We start from the raw sequence: 17,585 nt of genomic DNA, 5'->3' as shown, positions 1-17,585 counted from the left end.
CACTGAAATCCTGTCCCCGTTCAACCCTCCCCATTCAGCTCCCCCGACCCCAGCCCCTGACAACCAGCGTTCTCCTTTCTTCCTCTATGAATTGACTACTCTGGGGACCTCATCTAAGGGAATCCTAGGGTGTCTCTCCTTTGGTAACAGGCTTATTTCACTCAGCGTAATGTCCTCAAGATTCATCCATGTTGGGCATGTGTCAGAAATTTCCTTCATTTCTAAAGCTGAAGAATATTCCATCACAGATACATACGTAGATACAAATACATATATCCGCTAAATTTATCCATTCGTCTGTCAGTGGGGCCTTGGGTTGCTTCCGCCTTTGGGCTATTGTGAGTAATGCTGCTGTAAACACGGGCACACAAATTTTTTAACAAAAGGCCCCGCATGTTTGCATTGCACTGGGCCCTACAAATGAGGTGGTGGGTCCCGACCGCCAGCTCCGCAAAGGCAAGAGCTTTGCCTTGTAATTGTCCACCTCCTTGCTGGCCCTGCCCCTCCGAGGAAGCTCCGTAATTGAAGATGAACTCGAGCAACATGCCTCTGCCTCACCTCAGGTGCTGCATCAAGCCCCAGGCACTGCTTTTCGCCAGTCACCTCTCGGGACCACCTCTACTTAAGATTGTGAAATTTGGCCTTTTCACTTGGCCCACAAGTATGGAGGAATATCAAGATTTGCACAAAAAACCAGGATGTCTCCGTACCAGTGAGCCGAGGGGCGTTGGGCAGGCTCCTTCACTTGCTGGAGCCTCAGTGTTCTGACCTGTAGAATGGGGAGATACTGTCACAGCTAGGGAGAGACCTAAGTGATGCATGTTAGCCACCTGTGCCTCCCCCTGTGCCTCCTCTAGAGAGTTTTAAGTCAGAGAAGTCAGGGACTCAGTTGACACAAAACTTGAAACTAGATGTCAAAATGTATACATCTTATACCTTTTTACAACCTGTCTTCCCTTCTTACAAAAAGCCCAGGGTCTTGCAAAAGTGGAATTAGCATTCTTGTTTCTGGCCAGGATTCAATAGAACTCGGCTGGGTAATTTACTGTCTCTTGCAGATATTACAAAGCTTTTTACAGACTGTTCTTTTTCAGCAAAGGAAAGAAAATGTGTCTCTGGCCAACCCAAATGTAATCTGCGTAATCTGATGGGCAAAGGATGTTCCTTGCAGACCCAGGGAAATAAATCAGAAGGGCTTCTGGCTTGGAGAAGCGGGTGATATGGATTCCTCGCTGAGCCCATGGTTTTCCTTTAATGGATGACAGTGTAGGCCATTGGAGCAGGGTCATTCTTTGTTTCGGAACTTTGGAGGATTCGGCTCCTTGGCAGAGGAAATGAGAAAAATATGGCTGAATTGGTTTAATGTTTCTGTACCAATTTACGTAGGAAAAGCTATGAGAGATCAGGCACCCAGAGACAATGGAAATACACCCATGGAAATTGGAATATACGCAAATGTCTGTGAAACTCAAGCAGGTAAGAGAACTTTGTTGGGTATTTTGATTGGTTTGGTTGGTTGGTTTCAGGTTTCGTCTTTTTAAAATTTTTTTAAGTGTACAGACACATGGGTACAAAAAAAAAAAAATGAAGAAAAGTTATAGAATACAAGGGCTCCCTCCGACCCATGACCTCCAGTTCCATCTTGCCGGTTTAACCATCAGTTTTTAAAATCCTTCCACAGATACTCTATGCATATGGTAGCAGGTCATAGCCATGCCATCGTACGCCTTGATTTTTTCACTTCACAACATATCGTGGAGATATTTTAATGTCAATTCGGAATGATCCACAGGGTGTTCCAGAGCCTCTTATGACCCCCTCTTGATGCAGGCATCATACGCTGCTTTATGGTAAATAGACCCAGGGCAGGGCCTTGGTAAGGATGAGAATAAACCCAGCCAACTGACTGAGGGCCGGCCTTGTCCCCAGGCATGGCGCTAAGCAAATTACCTGCTCTGTACTATGCAAACACCACTGACTCCCGATTTATCTCGTTCCCATAGACTCTGTGCCAGGCTTGGAACCAAGGCAGTGTGTTCACACAGCCCAAGATGGTGAGTGCTCTCTGGGAAAAGTCCAGAGGCTGCACACCATTTCGAGGGCAGCTGGCTAAACCCTGCCCTCGAAATGGTGATCAGAGATTCGGATGACAGGCCTAGTAACTCTGTTCCCTGTCTTTTGCCCAGGAACTGGACACTCCCAGGAGATACATTATGCTACCCCCATGTTCCAGGAGGTGGCACCTGGAGGTCGTGGTGAGCCACAGTTTGGGATAAGAGATGCTAACAAAATGAGACCGCGGTCCCTGTGAGGCCACCATACTCTGGGACTTTAGAAGCCCAAGGACGGGGTAGATGGGGGCAACGTGCACACCCAGGGTACCAGTAGGAACCAATACCACAGCTCCTAACAAATGACATCGGGAGACGGGTGGGTAGGGAAGAGGGAAGGATGTGACATAGTGACGTATAAAAAACTCAGAGAGGAGGATACGGGGGTACTCCTAAACCATCTTAAAGAATAAATTGCTTGTATACAGTCCAGGAAAAAAACCCAGTTAATTCTTGGTTCTGTCAATCCACCCAGCTACTAAAATGAGATTTTTTTTTTTTTTGAGGGGTGGTGGTGGTTGGTTTTTAGAGACTCTATGGATATATACATTAGTTTTACTGAATTATTTTCTCTTTTATATTTCAGAAGCCTATAATGATTGTAAAACTGGGTCTATCTATTCTGAGCTCATCAGAAGATGACATTTAAAGCTACAAGCTACATCTCAGAGTAAGATGCTTTTTATGAAGCTGATTTACATGAAGAAAAAGCAAATTTGACTGATACTTAAAAATATCTCACTGGTTACCTAAAATAAATTACTATTTTTCATGATCAAACACTATTCCTTTGGCCTATTTGGGTACATCCAATCCTGTCATCAGATAATAGTTTTGTCAGGTGGGATCCTGACTGGTGACAGGTTTTAAATGCTTTTGCTATTTTTAGGCATGGACCATTCTCTCCCCATTGCCACATCATTAAAAAAGAGTAATTGTGGGGCGCCTTGGGTGGCTCAGTTGGTTAAGCATCGGACTCTTGATTTCAGCTCATGATCTCACAGTCCTGAGATCAAGTCTCCCCCAGGGCTCCACTCGGCATGGAGCCTGATTAAGATTCTCTATGTCCCTCCCATGCTTTCTCTCTCTCTCTCTCTCTCTCTCTCAAAAAAAAAAAAAAAAAAAAAAAAAAAGAGTAATTGTTAGACCACTGTGCTTTTCGTGTCTAAATTCTAAAACAAAAATTGGTGCCTTTGAAAATGTGTCTGAAGAAAACAGTCCCTATAGTTACACACCAAGTACACCTTTATTATCCATTGCTGTTTTGGTTTGCTCTCAGATTTTGGAAGGCTGCAAAAACATTTATATTGATTTTCATGGACTTCCTCAGTCCTCAAGACTTAGCTAATATCAAAGGCGTACCTTTATGTTTCCCATCAGCATTCTGTAGAGAGAACAGTGTTGTGTGGGAGAAAGGAGAATGGATTACTTTGACTGTTTTAACAAATTACCACAAACTGGTGGCTTAAAACAACAGAAATTTATTTTCATAGTTCTGGAGACCAGAAATCCAAAATCAAGATGTCGGCAGGGCTGGGCTCCCTCTGAAGACCCTAAGGGAGAATCCTGCTTGTCTGCTTCAGTTCCCCATGGTTCCTGGTGTTCCTTGGCTTGTGGCAACATCTCTCTAGTCTCTGCCTCTGTCTTCACATGGCCTGCTCGTCCTTTGCCTTTCTTTTATAAGGACACTGGTCATTGGATCTCGGAACCCCCTGGATAATCTGGGATGGCCTCATCTCAAGATCCTCAATTATAGCTGCATAGACCCTTTTTTCAAATTAGGTGACATTCACAGGTTTCAGGAGTTAGGACATGGACTTAATCTTTTTGGGGAGCCACCCATTCAGACCCCTACAGGGGACAAAATGGTTTCTAGTTTAAGCCTCTCATCCTAGGAGTTATTAGTAACATCCAATAAAAGCCAAAAGGCATTTGTAGACAACCAAAACAACATGGCCAAAATTTTTCTGCTCTGCTCTTCTTCTGGGTGTTGCCTGAACCTCTGTCTTAATCGCTCCCAACAGTGGACCTCTGACTAGAAAAAGCACAGCTACCATTTATTAGACACTAACTGTATAACATTCTGTAAGGCCGATATTATGAACTTGCTTTTACAGGTAAGGAAACTTAGACTCAGATGCGGTAAGTAATTTTACAAGGTCACCCACAGCTTAGTGGTGGTTGAATTGGGAGTTCAGTCCTAGCAAAGATCAGCAGAAGCACTGGCCATGGAAATGCCTCTTAGGGTGGGAAGGGATACTGTGCACACAGGTCCAGACTAGAGGATTGTGTTGTCATAAGGCAGCATTCATGAGCATAATTTCTGCCCTTTCTCTGCTGATATTTGTATTTGGGGGAAATCAGTATGTCACAGAGGCTAAGAGAGTAAGGAGTCAAACAGACTGAGCTGAATTCAGGCTCAGTCATGTCTTAACTGTGTGACTCTGGATAAGTTATGGGGTTCAGTTTTTTTTCCATCTGGGGGGTGAGAGCAAAGTGGGGGGTGGGGGAGACAAATAAATACCTGCATCATGGAGCCACTGTGAGAATTAGTTCAGGTAATGAATGTAAAGGGCTTGGAACAGGGTCAGGCATATAATAAGAATTTTTAAAAGGCTACCTCTTTGTGGTATGATGCTTACTCTTGAGTCATACCAGCTGGCTGCTCCCCTTAGAAATCTTGAAGTCTTTGTGGTCATAAACTTGGCAACTCAGTCACCATTGGCCTCTTCTGTCTTGGGCTCCCTCCTAAAGCAGAGCCTGAGATAAGGACTTGGGTGCAGGTAGCCTATATGTCAGGTGACCCCAGGCGCTGGGAGCGAGAGAGCAGGTACAGTGAAACATTTCAGAGGAGGGAAAGTCAACTCAGGGCGGGGAGGGGCCAGCAAGCTAGAAACCTTACTGGGAATTGGATTTGATCCAGTTAAGACCTTCTGAAGTTTTGAAGTCCAGAATGCCTCTGGGTTTCACAGCATGCCCTGAATCAACAGCCTCTCATTTTCTCCTTGCAAAGCTTTTAAAGCACTTAGTAGAAGCCAACCAAGTCCACAATCCATATAATTACGATTGCCCTGTGCCTTTCAAGTGCTAAAACCATGGAAGAGCCTAGTGCTTCCTTCACTTTCTACCTCTGTCCCCTTTCCCACTGCAGGGGAAGGTCTTAGTAAAGTAATTGGGAGGCTATGGCGTGCAAGTGTTATCACCACCCCCTTCCAACATCACATGTTGCCATCCATCCAAGGAGTAATTCCGCTTCCCAGCACTGCTTTCTAGGGCCTTGTGATACCCTGTCTTTTCCTGGGCTAGCCCTGAAAGCAGAGCCTGAGATAAGGCCTGTGCAAATAATTTATCTGGGAGGTGACTCAAGCATCAGGTACTGGAGGAAAAGCCAGTACCAGGGTGTACTGTTGAGTTGGGCAACTGGGGCTTGATCTCACTGGAACCTTCTGAGCAATGAGAAGATGTTTCTTAGAACTGTCTGCCTAAGGACTGAGAGTAAGAAGCGGTTATCCATTGACTTCCATCCCTGATTGGCTGAGGGGTGTCCCAGGAGGGGATGCCTCCCCGACTTCTAGGCTGTGCATGTGGACATTCCAAGTGGGTTTCCATGGGCGTCTCATGCAGGGCACTGCAAAGCACCAGGGCAGAAAATGAGTGATATGTGTTGCACGCTTGAAGTGAGAAGTTGTCAACACAAAGTGAACGAAGTCCCAGATGCAGCTGGAATCAGAGGTGAGGCCCCGAGGATGTGACACAAGATACAGAGGTGGTGGCTACGCCATCTCGCCGAAGTTCCTTTGTGAAAACAATAACTGCCATACCAGTGTCCAGCTGCTATTAAGTGCTTTGTGTACCTTATATGCTTCCATAGTCCTCACGATTCCCTCCCCATCCAGCTGCGACTTCCTGTGGCTTCCCACTCCACACCCCCCCCCCCCCCCCCCCCGGCTCCCCACACACGTTCTGGCTTTCGGATTGAATTGTTCAGGAAGGGAAGAAGAGGAAAAGGAAAAGGAAAAGACCTACTGAGCTTTCATTTCAATAGCTACTTTGTTTTCAGGTCTATTTCAGCTTCACTTTGGTTCTTTTTCCATACTGTCTTTAGTTCTGCCTGTTTTTGCATTGAATACAAATGGAATCATGGAGCAGTCATTCTTGTGTCTGGTTTTTTTCTGCCCAACATTGTGTTTGTGAGATTTGTGAGTTGCAGCATGCAGCTTTAATTGTGTATTTCACTACTAAATAGTATTCCATTGTTTGAATATACTGTAACTTATCTGTTCTGCAGCTGACAAACATTTGGGCTGTTGTCAACTTGGGGCTATTACAAATAATGAAGCTGTGACTGCTCTTATGCAACAACATGTCTGCTGCTTTCATGTGCGTGCAACTATGTTGAATATGTATAGGAATACAATGACTGGGTCATGGGATTCATCCCCATGTTTATCCCCAATGTAAGGAGATGATGCCATTATATTTTCCAAAGTGGTTCTATCACCTTTCTATCACCTTTCCATTCCCTTGAATGGTAGACGGTGTCGTTTTATGTATGTATGTATGTATGTATTTATTTTGAGAGCGTGAGCAGGGGAGAGGGGCTGAGGGAGAGAGAGAACCTCTAGCAGGCATCATGCTCAGCACGAGTCTGATGTGGGTCATTATTTATTTATTTTTTTAATTAATTTACTTACTTATTTAGAGAGCACGAGTGGGAAAGAGGGGCAGAGGGAGAGAGAGAACCTCAAAGAGGCATCATGCTCAGCATGAGCCTGATGTGGGTTGATCCCATGACCCTGGGGTCATGACCTACACAGAAACCAAGAGTCAGATGCTCAATTGACTGAGCCACCCAGGTGCCCCGCACGGTCATTTTAATTGAACCATTCTTGTGGCCATCTAGTAATATCATTTTGTGATTTTAACTTGCGTTTCCCTGAGACTAATAAGGTTGAACACACTTTCCCATATTTGTAGGTCATTTGGATTTCTTTTTTTAATGAAATCCCTGTTTGAGGCCCTTCCTTAGCCTGTTTTTCTGAAAGCGTTTTGACTTTCATATTTTGGTCTACATTCACCCAGATGTGTGTGGTGTGGACATCATAGTTCATCCCTCCCGTGCACGAACATAGCCAACTCTAGCACCATCCACTGTAAAGCTGTCCTTTGCCCACCAAACTGCTATATCATCTCTGTCGCACAATCAAATGTCCATGTACAATGTGCGTTTCCTTCTGCGCTTCAGATTGTTTCATTGTTCTTCTTATCTCTCCTGCGTTAGTACCATATACTTTTTTTTTTTTTTAAGTTTATTTATTTATTGTGAGAGAGAGAGATACTGAGTGATTGCGGGAGGGGCAGAGAGAGAGAGAATCCCAAGCAGGCTCTGCACTCTCAGTGCAGAGCCCGACGCGGGGCTCGAAATCACGAACCGTGAGATCGTGACCTGAGCTGAAGCCGAGAGTCAGACGCTTAACCGACCGAGCCGCTCAGGCGCCCTGCCACCATACTCTTCTAAATAAGTTTTGATAACTGGAAAAGCAAATTTTCCCATCTTGTTCTTTTTAAGAATGTCTTAGCTATTCTTGACCTTTTGCATTTCCAATTAAATCTTAGAGTCAGCTTGTTATTTTCTTAAAGAAAACAAAAACAAAAACAAACCCTGAACATTAGAGGGATTTTGATTGATACTGGATTGAATTTATAGATCCATTTGGGGAGCATTAACGTTGTTATAATAATGAGTCTTGCACATTACAAGCATCTCACTGCTTTTGTCTTCTTGGATTCTCTTAACATTTTATCATTTCCTGCATACCCATCTTACACATCTTTTGTTCCACATCTTATTTATTCCTAGGTACTTGATATGTTGATGCTGTAAGTTGTATTTTATTTCATGCTGTTGATATACAGAACACAGTTGTTTTTTTTGTTTGATTTTGTATCCTTTAGCAACCCTGCTAAACTCTCTTCAACTTAAATAACTTAACTGTAGATGTTCTTACATTCTGGAGACCGGAGAGCTACTGCTGCCGTTACCCTGGTTGCCTCCTGCCACAACAGCCTCAGGCCCAGAAACTGGAGGCTCGACATGGGATGTGGAGTTCTGCCACCGCAGACATTTGCTTCTCAGCGACAACCACCACCTTCCCTTCTACTTCCCAGATCCCACGCACGCGTGTCTAAATGGAAGACATTCACAACCACACACACCCTGGCAGTAAGGGAATTGTAATTTTTTAGGTTTCTGATGCCACCAAATAGGAGGCTCATGATGACACTTAAGAGAGCCAAAGAATCTACTACATTAGCCAAAATAGCAATCAAGACTGAGGGTACAGTGAAGGCATTTTAAGACAAAGACTGAGAAGGAGGTTTTCCAATCACGTTCTCAGTGAAAGAAGTACGCCGTATACTTGAAGAAGAAACCTGAACACAGAGAAAGGGTGTAAGATTCAAGAACATTCATAGAGTAAACATAAATGGCAGAAGGCAGGGGGGCAGAAAGAGAGGTGTGCATAAGGTTTGCAAACATTATAAGGCTACTTGATGGGGGGCTTAAAGTTACCAACCATGAGATCATGACCTGAGCCAAAATCAAGAGTTGGACGCTCAACTGACTAAGCCACCCAAGTGCCCCTAAGGGATGTGGGTCTTGGCCACCTCTCTGACCATCTCCCCTATGCTCCTCTATTCCGGCTCCCCTGGCCTGTTTTCTGCTCCTTGATCATTCCACACCTTTTCCCTCGTAAGGGCCTTGGCTCTTGCTAGTCCCACCGCCCCAGATCTTCACACACCTGACCCCTTTGTATCATTCAGCCTCAATTTGAAGGTCAGGTTCTCAGAGCTTCCCTGACAACCTATGCAAAACACACTACCCAGCCACGATTTGGCACATCATCCTGTTCTATTACCTACAACACTATCACTATCTGAAATTACCTGAAACTGTCCATGTGCCTCCTGCTTAGCATCTGTCCCCACCTGCCCACCCCTGGAAGGGACTTGTCTGTGTTGTTCACCACTACGTCCTTAACACTTACAGTCCCTGGGACTCAGGTGCTCAGAAAGCCTTTTTGAATGAACAAGATGAATAAATAGAGAACACATACAATAACAGGCCAGTCTTCAGGAGAAGCACAATTATCTGAGAGAAATTTCTCCCATGTTTCCTTACAGGATGATGTGGTATAACAGCAAACAAATGCCTCCAAAAACACTCTTATGGCTAAATCAACAATGAGTTCACAGGACTATTTCTTAGTAACATCTTTCAATAGATATTGGTGTGGTGTAATATGTGAGAAGGGTATTTGGTAAAAACAAATGTATTAAAAATAATTGGATTGGAGGGAAAATACATCAAAACAATACCATGCAAGTGTGCAGCTCTCGGACAGATTTAATGGGAACTGCTGCTGGAGTGAGCATCAGAAATCACCTGTAGGTTTTAAAAATATACTTGTGTGGGCCCAACGGTCAGAGATTGTTATCAGAAAGAATAGGGCTCAAATATATTCAGATTTTTAAAAGCTCCACAGGGGATTCTGATGTAGAACTCCAGCTGGACATCTGTGATCTGGAAAAACCTCCATAAATATTACTTACCTCACCTGCAGTGTAAACATTCTATGTTGCCAATCAGTACAGATGCCTTAGCAGTCAAACCAGGAATACAATCTCCTGTGAAGGCTGAGGCCCCTAAAAGGAAAAGGTACCTAAATAAAGGGACCTGGCAGTACAACGGAGAGCTTTAGAAAAATGTTTTAAAACTTAAAAAATTCTTAGTTATATTAAAACTAAGTATTGAACCCCAAATTGCAAAAAATGAAATTTAAACTTTTAAGTAGACATACAGGGGTCATATTGGTATTGCAATTCTGAGACTGATGTAATTAAGGTAAAATAAAACAAATGAGCAGTTGTGAGATGTGGCTTTCTAATTTTATCATCACCCTCAATAGTCCTGAGAACTGGGATTTTAATGGGAATACAAATGTCTGATAAAAGAGATTAAGTAAAACCCCTGCAGTCCTAAAGGGCAAGAGGGGGCTTTTTTGGTGTGATGGAAATGTTCTATATTGTCACTCTGGTAGTAGTTACCCATTTACCTAAAATGCATAATTTGTACATTTAAAATAGGTAAATTTATTGAAGATAAATTATATCTCAGTAAAGCTGATTAAAACATATACATACACAAACACGCAAACACACACACACGCTAGTTGTGAACACTGAAAAGGCCTAGACACAAAGTCCACTTTCTAACTATCAGTACCCCTAGTACCCAGAGTACAGCATCCAAATACTGTTTTCCATTAAAAGGAACCAGGGTTTCTTGGAGAAACTCTGAAATATACAATTTCTAGATCAGACATTAGATACCAAGGAAGCTATCAAACACTACTAAAGTTATGTCAAAAGGACTCCAGGCCAACTTGAAGAAGCTCCCACTGGCTAAAGATAGGACAATTTGAACATCAAAAGGAACAACTTTAAAGGGGACGAATCAGCATTTATCCTACCTCTCTCATACCTCTAAGCAAGTAAGAGATGTTTTTCCTTACAGAAGTATTCTAACTAATGAATGAAGATGTAAGAAAATCAGAATATCACCATTTTGCCACCTCTAATGAACTGACTGACCTAAGCATTGATCAACGATTGATTGCTAGCATCCCCAAAAGAGAAACCACCAGACCTAACTGCCTCCTGATGGGAGAACACAACCTAGGAAAAATCTTGTCTCCCTGCCCCCGCCCCCAAATTAAACTTGAAACTGATCAAGCCTCTGGATTCAACTTCCACTCTACAGGAATTATATATAGAGAAGAACAGGTTAAACCCTCATGGGGATGCAATAAGCACGGTCCAAACAGTGACAAAGCCTGTAAAATAAGCAGCCCAATTTCTTTTTTTTTTTTTTTTTTTTTTTTTTTTTTTTTTTTTGCAGCCCAATTTCTTAAAAAAGGAAAAACAGAGAGAGAGCTCAAATTTATGGGATAAGAGAGACTAAAAGACCTAACAATCAACTTCAATTTTATGAAATTATGAGACAATTGAAAATCAAGTGGATATTTGACATTAAAGAATTGGTTTTGGGGTGCCTGGGTGGCTCAGGCAGTTAAGTATCCAACTTGGGCTCAGGTCATGGTCTCACAGTTCCTGAGTTCAAGCCCCACATCGTATTCTGCACTGATAGCCCAGAGCCTGCTTTGGCTTCTCTGTCTCCCTCTCTCTCTGCTCCTCTCCTGCTCTCTCTCAAAGATAAATAAACATTAAAAAAAAAAAAAAAAAAAGAATTTGTTTTTAAAAACTTTTTATTATGAAAATTCTCAAACATATGCAAAAATAGAAAAGCATTACAATGAACCTCCATGTACCCATCACCCACCTCCAACAACTCAGAGATATTTTTTTTATCTATATTCCACCACTTTTTTTTAAACTGGAGAATTTTAAGGCATGTTTCAGATATCGTATAATTTCACTCAAAAATATTTAAGTATGTGTCTCTTTCAGATAAGGATGTTAAAAAAAAAAAGAAAGCCATAATACCATCATCAGACTCCCAAGGAAATTGTCAATAATTCCTTCATATCATCTAGTATTAATGTTTTTAGGTGGGATAACGGTTAACAAGATACTTAACTGAAATCCTTACAGACGAAATGATACCCATAATCTGCTTCAAACTGGAATGGAAAGGTGGTGTTAGGGGGAAGAAGCAAGATGTTCACAGGCTGATGGTTGCTGGTGCTGGGCCATAGTATTTGGAGTCAATTACACTATTGTCCATATATTTGGAATTTTTGCCAAGCGAGTAATGACAGCATAATTAACACAAACATAATCAGCACACAAAAGTCTAAAGATTTCTTTTATCTATGAGAAGCAGACACAAAATACACTGTAACACTAGATTATGCCATCTAACATTTTATTTTGCGTTTTAAAAATAAATGTGCTAATTTTTGAAAGTTTAGTTTTACGTTAATCTTCAGTATTTGACAATATACATGTGGCAGATTCTAGAAAGACTCCTTCTTTCCTGATAGTAGAACCCATTTCAGAGAGAAGACACTACTAAAGCCCCAAAGAATAAACTGTGTTTGATCCAAATTAATCATGATATTCTCATCCCCTCAGACAGTGACTGGCCTACGAGTGACCAGGTGACCCAGTTCTGACCAATGAAATGTAAATAAGTCTTCTAATTGGGATGCCTGGAAAAGCTTTTACTTTCCCAATTAAAAAGGAAAGAGTTGGGGCACCTGGGTGGCTGTCGGTTGAGCGTCCGACCTTGGCTCAGGTCACGATCTCACGGTCTGTGAGTTCGAGCCCTGCATCGGGCTCTGTGCTGACAGCTTGGAGCCTGGAGCCTGCTTCTGATTCTGTGTCTCCCTCTCTCTGACCCTCCCCCGTTCATGCTCTGTCTCTGTCTCAAAAATAAATAAACATTAAAAAATTTTTCTGAAAAAAAAAAGGAAAGAGTTTTGGCTGGTTAGCTCTTGTTTCCTTGACTTTCTTCCTAACTGGAATGTGGACAAGAAGCCTAGACGGGAGTCACCTTATGAGCATGTAGCAGCAAGTACAAAAATAAAAACCAAAATACTAAAGATGGTAGAATAGAAAGATATCAAGAGCCTGGGTCCCTAAGTATAATTGAAATAATTATACCAGCTCTGGACAGTCCACCCCTTGGACTTCTTGTTACGAGAAAAACAAACTACAATTTGCTTAATCCAATATGTTGGGTTTTTTTTTTAAGATTTGATTTTCAGGGAATCTCTACACCCATTGTAGGTCTTGAACTCACAATCCTGAGATTCGAGAGTCACATGCTCTTCCAGCTGAGCCAACTAGGGGCACCCAATATAGTGGGATTTTTGTTTCTTGTAGCTGAACATATTTCTGATAGAATGGAATACATCAAGATATATAAGGAATAAAACCTGAATTTTCAAAAAGCACTGAAAATGTCTACTTCATAAGTGTAAAGGTGCTAAAAACAAATCTAAGTTAATAGAAGACAATCAAATTAGGAAGGAAGAATATTTATTATATAAATATTAAAATCTATACATTCTTAGCTGATGATATATACTTGATTAAAAAGTCTTTTACTTTGGATATATGCATCATTTCCTTCATCGTGGTGTCTCTACTTCTCAGATGTATTAACCCATTCTCCAAAGTAGCTTCAGTAATCAAAACTGTGAAGAGAATACTCATTTCATCATATCTGAGGGAAAAAGTAGTCAAACAAAACACATGAGCACAAATTAAATTGTAAATTCGCCATACTACCAGCTTTAATTACTTTAGAACCCAGTCACTTTCCAGAGTCACAAAACTCAAAGGCAGGGCTTGAAAGGTAGACCAAAAAAGTTTTTCAAAGTTTCCAAATTGTATTCAAAGTAAAGTTTTCATAAAGTTTCTCTGAATTATTGTAATAGATGGAAAGTCATAAAAAAAACTAAAATTTGAGAAATAAACACTGGTACCTCACCGCATCATTTGGGGCGAAACTATGGATGAACCTCAGAATAACTGTAGCCTTTTGGTACTTGGATACAATTCAAGAAAAATTACTTTAGACTAAATTCTCTTATAATACTACTGTAACAAAGATCTTGAGTACATTATACCCAAACCATGCTTGCTTAATACAGAACTTAGTATGCTAACTTACAGTTTCTAGTTCAGCAATAACTGAATATATTCGCACTGGCCTTCTTTCTGCTTACCCAGTTACACTATCTCATTGTTTTTTTTCTAGAATTCCATCAGCAATTATCCCATTTATCTATTTACTTGTTTACTGTCTACTTTGTCCCACTCCAATATAGGCTTCATAAGAACAGGAATCTTTTCTGTCTTGTTTATTGCTGTTATCAAAGTGCCCAAAATATAGTAAGTGTGCTTAATAAATATTCCACTAAAAAGCTCTTGGGCTTTACCATTCAAAAACAACTGTAACTTGATAATATTCAATTATCCTCTAATGACACAAAGGATAAGATTTTAGAACTCACAGGACTGGCAGGTTCAAGCAGCACCTTTCAGTTTTACATACAGTGAAACCATTACTTGCTTTATCTATAGAAATCTGTTTTTCCTCTGACATCATCTGAAAGGCGTATTTTAACAAGTTGCTAGAGAACTGAAGAGAAAAACATAAAGCTTCCCAACTTTTCACCCAAAAGATAGTCAACACAAAAAGTTATTAAGATAACAAAATAAACCCAAAGGAGGGAAGAATGGATTATTTGAAAAACAGAAGTTAATGAAATAGCAGGGGGTAAGACCAGAGACAGAAGATCAATCAGGAGGGGCGCCTGAGTTAAGGGTCCGACTTGAGCTCAGGTCATGATCTTGTGGTTTGTGAGTTCAAGCCCTGTGTCAGGCTCTGTGCCAATAGCTCAGAGCCTAGAGCCTGCTTTGGATTCTGTGTCTCCCTCTCTCTCTGCCCCTCCCCAACTCATGCTCTCTCTCTCAAAAAATAAACATAAAAAAATTAAAAAAAAAAAAAAAAAAGATCAGGAGATTACTGCAAGAACCAGCCAGAAGACACTGTTGACTTTAACTTGGGCAGTGTACTAAGGATTGAGAGATGGGTCCAAGATACTATTCAGGAAGCAGGCTGGCATGTAGTGATGAACTGGAGGTGAAAAGTAAGGAAGAGGAAAGAGTTAAGGACGATAAATCCAGGAATGTGTCTGGATCAACTGGGTGAACAGAGGTGCTGATCACTGAAACTAGTCCTCTGTCCTTTGTCTGGGATGGAATTATCTTCCACTCAGCCTCAGAATGAACCACAACACAAGCAAGGAAAAGGCACTCCACTCATGTTCCCTCAGTCCTAATTCAATAAATGTGTCTAATACACATAAATGCATCCTTGATAAAATGATAAACTCGGGTACACATAGTCCATGACATTAAGTCTTAAAGCTGCACATAGTATGTGCTCAGATATTACCTGATGAATACTGTTCCTGCTATAGCAATTAACTAGGGGCACATGGTTCTGTAAATGGGAGAGTTAGGAATAATTTTATGTAGATATAAATAGATAGATATTTAGAAGGATATTTAGAAGAGATTTCTGTTACTCATAAAGAAACATCACAGGATCAAAAACTCTGAACACAAACAATTCTTGGGGTGCATGGGTGGCTCAGTTGGTTAAGCGTGCAACTTTGGCTCTGGTCATGATCTAGCAGTTTATGAGTCTGAGCCCCATGTTGGCCTCTGTGCTGACAGCTCAGAGCCTGAAGCCTGCTTCTGATTCTGTGTTTCCCTCTCTCTCTGCCCCTCCCCTGCTCACGCTCTGTTTCTCTTTCTCTCACTCTCTCAAAAATAAATAAATGTTGGGAAAAAAAAAAAAAAAAAGACAATTCTTACTTTGAATAAAGTTGTTCCAGTGAGGAGTGCACAGTTTCCAAATAACCAGGCCACACAGAAATACCATTTTCTAGTAATTCACTAAATAGTCCTTGACAAACCTGAGAAAAAATACATAAAATTCAAATATGAAGGAAGTAAAAGTAACTAGGATGATTACCCTGTTTTCATGAAACCACTAATCACCTTTTCCAGTGTTTAAAATGGGCATAAATTCTTTTAGTTATGTGATAATAGTGTTCACAATTCACATACTATATACTTATAAGCTGCATACTTCCTCTGGAAATGAAGAAATTAAGCACTGCAAAGCTGAATACTAAATGCAAATATTCTCAGAGAGAAAATTTTATACCAACTACAAGAATTTTTGTCATCATCGTTATCATTCAAAACACTAACAAAACCAAACCAAAGCAGATTCTGTTGGAGAAAAAACAGTCCAAAGCGCTGTGCTGTGAACTCATCTGAGAGCAGGGCACTGAGCCCCAGGGTTGTACAACCATGTCAGGCAGAGAGGAAACAAGGGAGAAGTAGTCAGACGAACATGATGAAAACGGGGACAACAGTGTTCCTGAAGCCAACTAAAGAAAACGTTTCCAGGACAGAATGACTGATTTTGGTGGGACGCTGTACACAAAAGCCTGACTGGAAATACAGAAGTAGTAAGGGGTAATATTACATAATTTACATAATAAACAGCTTTCTTAACAAGCAATGGTGAAGCAAAACAGAGCAAAAACTTTAAACATCCTTAACAATCTGGAGAAGGGTTTCTCCCCCTCTGAATGCTGACGCAGGATACTTAGCAGCATCCCTGGCCTCCACGAGATACCTCTAGCACTCCTCTCCCCACAACTGACAACCAAAGCTGTCTCTAGACAACACCAAATGTTCCTGGTGGGGAGGTTGACCATCTCGAACTGGGGAGTGTGGAGGGAGTGCCTGAGCGACAGTACTATTTCTCAAACTTCAGCTAGCATTAGAATCCCCTGGAGGGTTTGTCAAACACATGTTGCATCACCAGAGTTTCTGATTCAGCAGCTCTGCCGCGAAGACCAAGAATCTGCATTTCTAACAAGTTCCGAGGGAAAGACCGTAACTAAGTAGGTGGGTGTTAAGGTACTTGATATGTTGGGGATAGGTGAGAATATAAATATTAATAAATCGAAGTAAGAAGTTAACAGAGAAAGGTAAACATAATTGTGGATTTTAACAGGTTAGTGGTTGACAGCAAACAATTTGCTCTTTTGGGGCACCTGGCTGGCTCATTAGGTTGGATGTTCGACTCTTGATTTCGGCTCAGGTCATGATCTCGTGGTTCGTGGCATCAGTCCCCACATCAGGCTCTGTGCTGACAGTGCAGAGCCTGCTTGGGATTCTCTCTCTCCCTCTCTCTCTGCCCCCCACCACCCGCTATATATAAACTTAAAAATTTTTTGCTCTTTTGGAAGGTAGAAGAGAAATGGCTCTAAGCATGATTAGGTGCTGAACACATGGGATAATGACAATCCCCACACCATGAGTGAGAATACAAATACACCATGCAGCCAATATGGAGACAATCTCACTGACATAGTGAAATTAAGGATTCATATCCATTTTATCCAGTAATCCCATCTTCATGTATATAACCAACAAAAAACCCTTGCATAGCCCAGAAACTTCTGTCATACTGCTGAGGGAAAAAAGTTAGAAACAGAGTAAGATATACAACATGCTCCCTTTTGGTAAATTAAAAACACCCACGGGACACAATACTATTATATTCTTACACGTAAAGAAAACCAAAACAAAACAAGGCCTGCAATTACAATGACAAATATTTAAGGAGCAGAGTTCTTTTTTGTCCTTCAAGCAAAAAACCCCAAGGAACTTCTACCTACAAGGGTGCTGGGGAGTCCGCCATGACCCCAGGGGGAAAAGTGGAAGTTAAACCATTACCTTCCCTTCCTCTGTGTGCACTACCTGCCCCTCCCCCCAAGACCTCTCCACAGGACCCTGAAGAAAAAAGCTGGGTGAATCTTGCTAGGGTCCTCACTCAGTTGCTAGATGGGT

At 41.5% G+C, this 17,585-nt stretch overlaps 2 protein-coding genes across 14 annotated transcripts in view; one reads left to right on the top strand and one right to left on the bottom strand.

The window, feature by feature from the left end:
* MILR1 (mast cell immunoglobulin like receptor 1) overlaps positions 1–11,031 on the top strand; it is a 23,876-nt gene extending 12,845 nt beyond the window's left edge. For 3 of the 6 annotated variants that reach the window (XM_058705863.1, XM_058705859.1, XM_058705864.1), the window contains exons 5-8: positions 1,387–1,476; positions 2,004–2,054; positions 2,187–2,255; positions 2,698–3,206. In XM_058705863.1, the coding sequence (XP_058561846.1) occupies positions 1,387–1,476; positions 2,004–2,054; positions 2,187–2,255; positions 2,698–2,753 (266 nt within the window). In that variant the 3' untranslated portion in view covers positions 2,754–3,206. Of the gene's footprint in view, positions 1–1,386; positions 1,477–2,003; positions 2,055–2,186; positions 2,256–2,697; positions 3,207–8,066 lie in introns of those variants that run through there. The other 3 variants (XM_058705860.1, XM_058705861.1, XM_058705862.1) reach the window with 3 other exon arrangements.
* POLG2 (DNA polymerase gamma 2, accessory subunit) overlaps positions 3,573–17,585 on the bottom strand; it is a 27,981-nt gene continuing 13,968 nt past the window's right edge. For 6 of the 8 annotated variants that reach the window (XM_058705857.1, XM_058705854.1, XM_058705858.1 and 3 more), the window contains 2 exons: positions 15,528–15,628; positions 13,159–13,362 (listed from right to left, as the gene is read on the bottom strand). In XM_058705857.1, coding sequence (XP_058561840.1) covers positions 13,197–13,362; positions 15,528–15,628 — 267 coding nt within the window. In that variant the 3' untranslated portion in view covers positions 13,159–13,196. Of the gene's footprint in view, positions 5,740–13,158; positions 13,363–15,527; positions 15,629–17,585 lie in introns of those variants that run through there. The other 2 variants (XM_058705851.1, XM_058705855.1) reach the window with 2 other exon arrangements.

Source organism: Neofelis nebulosa, chromosome 16 (genome assembly GCF_028018385.1).
Source record: "Neofelis nebulosa isolate mNeoNeb1 chromosome 16, mNeoNeb1.pri, whole genome shotgun sequence".
NCBI lineage: Eukaryota > Metazoa > Chordata > Mammalia > Carnivora > Felidae > Neofelis > Neofelis nebulosa.
The sequence above is the reverse complement of the archived record's forward strand: the minus strand, read 5'-3'. Positions and strand labels throughout refer to the sequence as shown.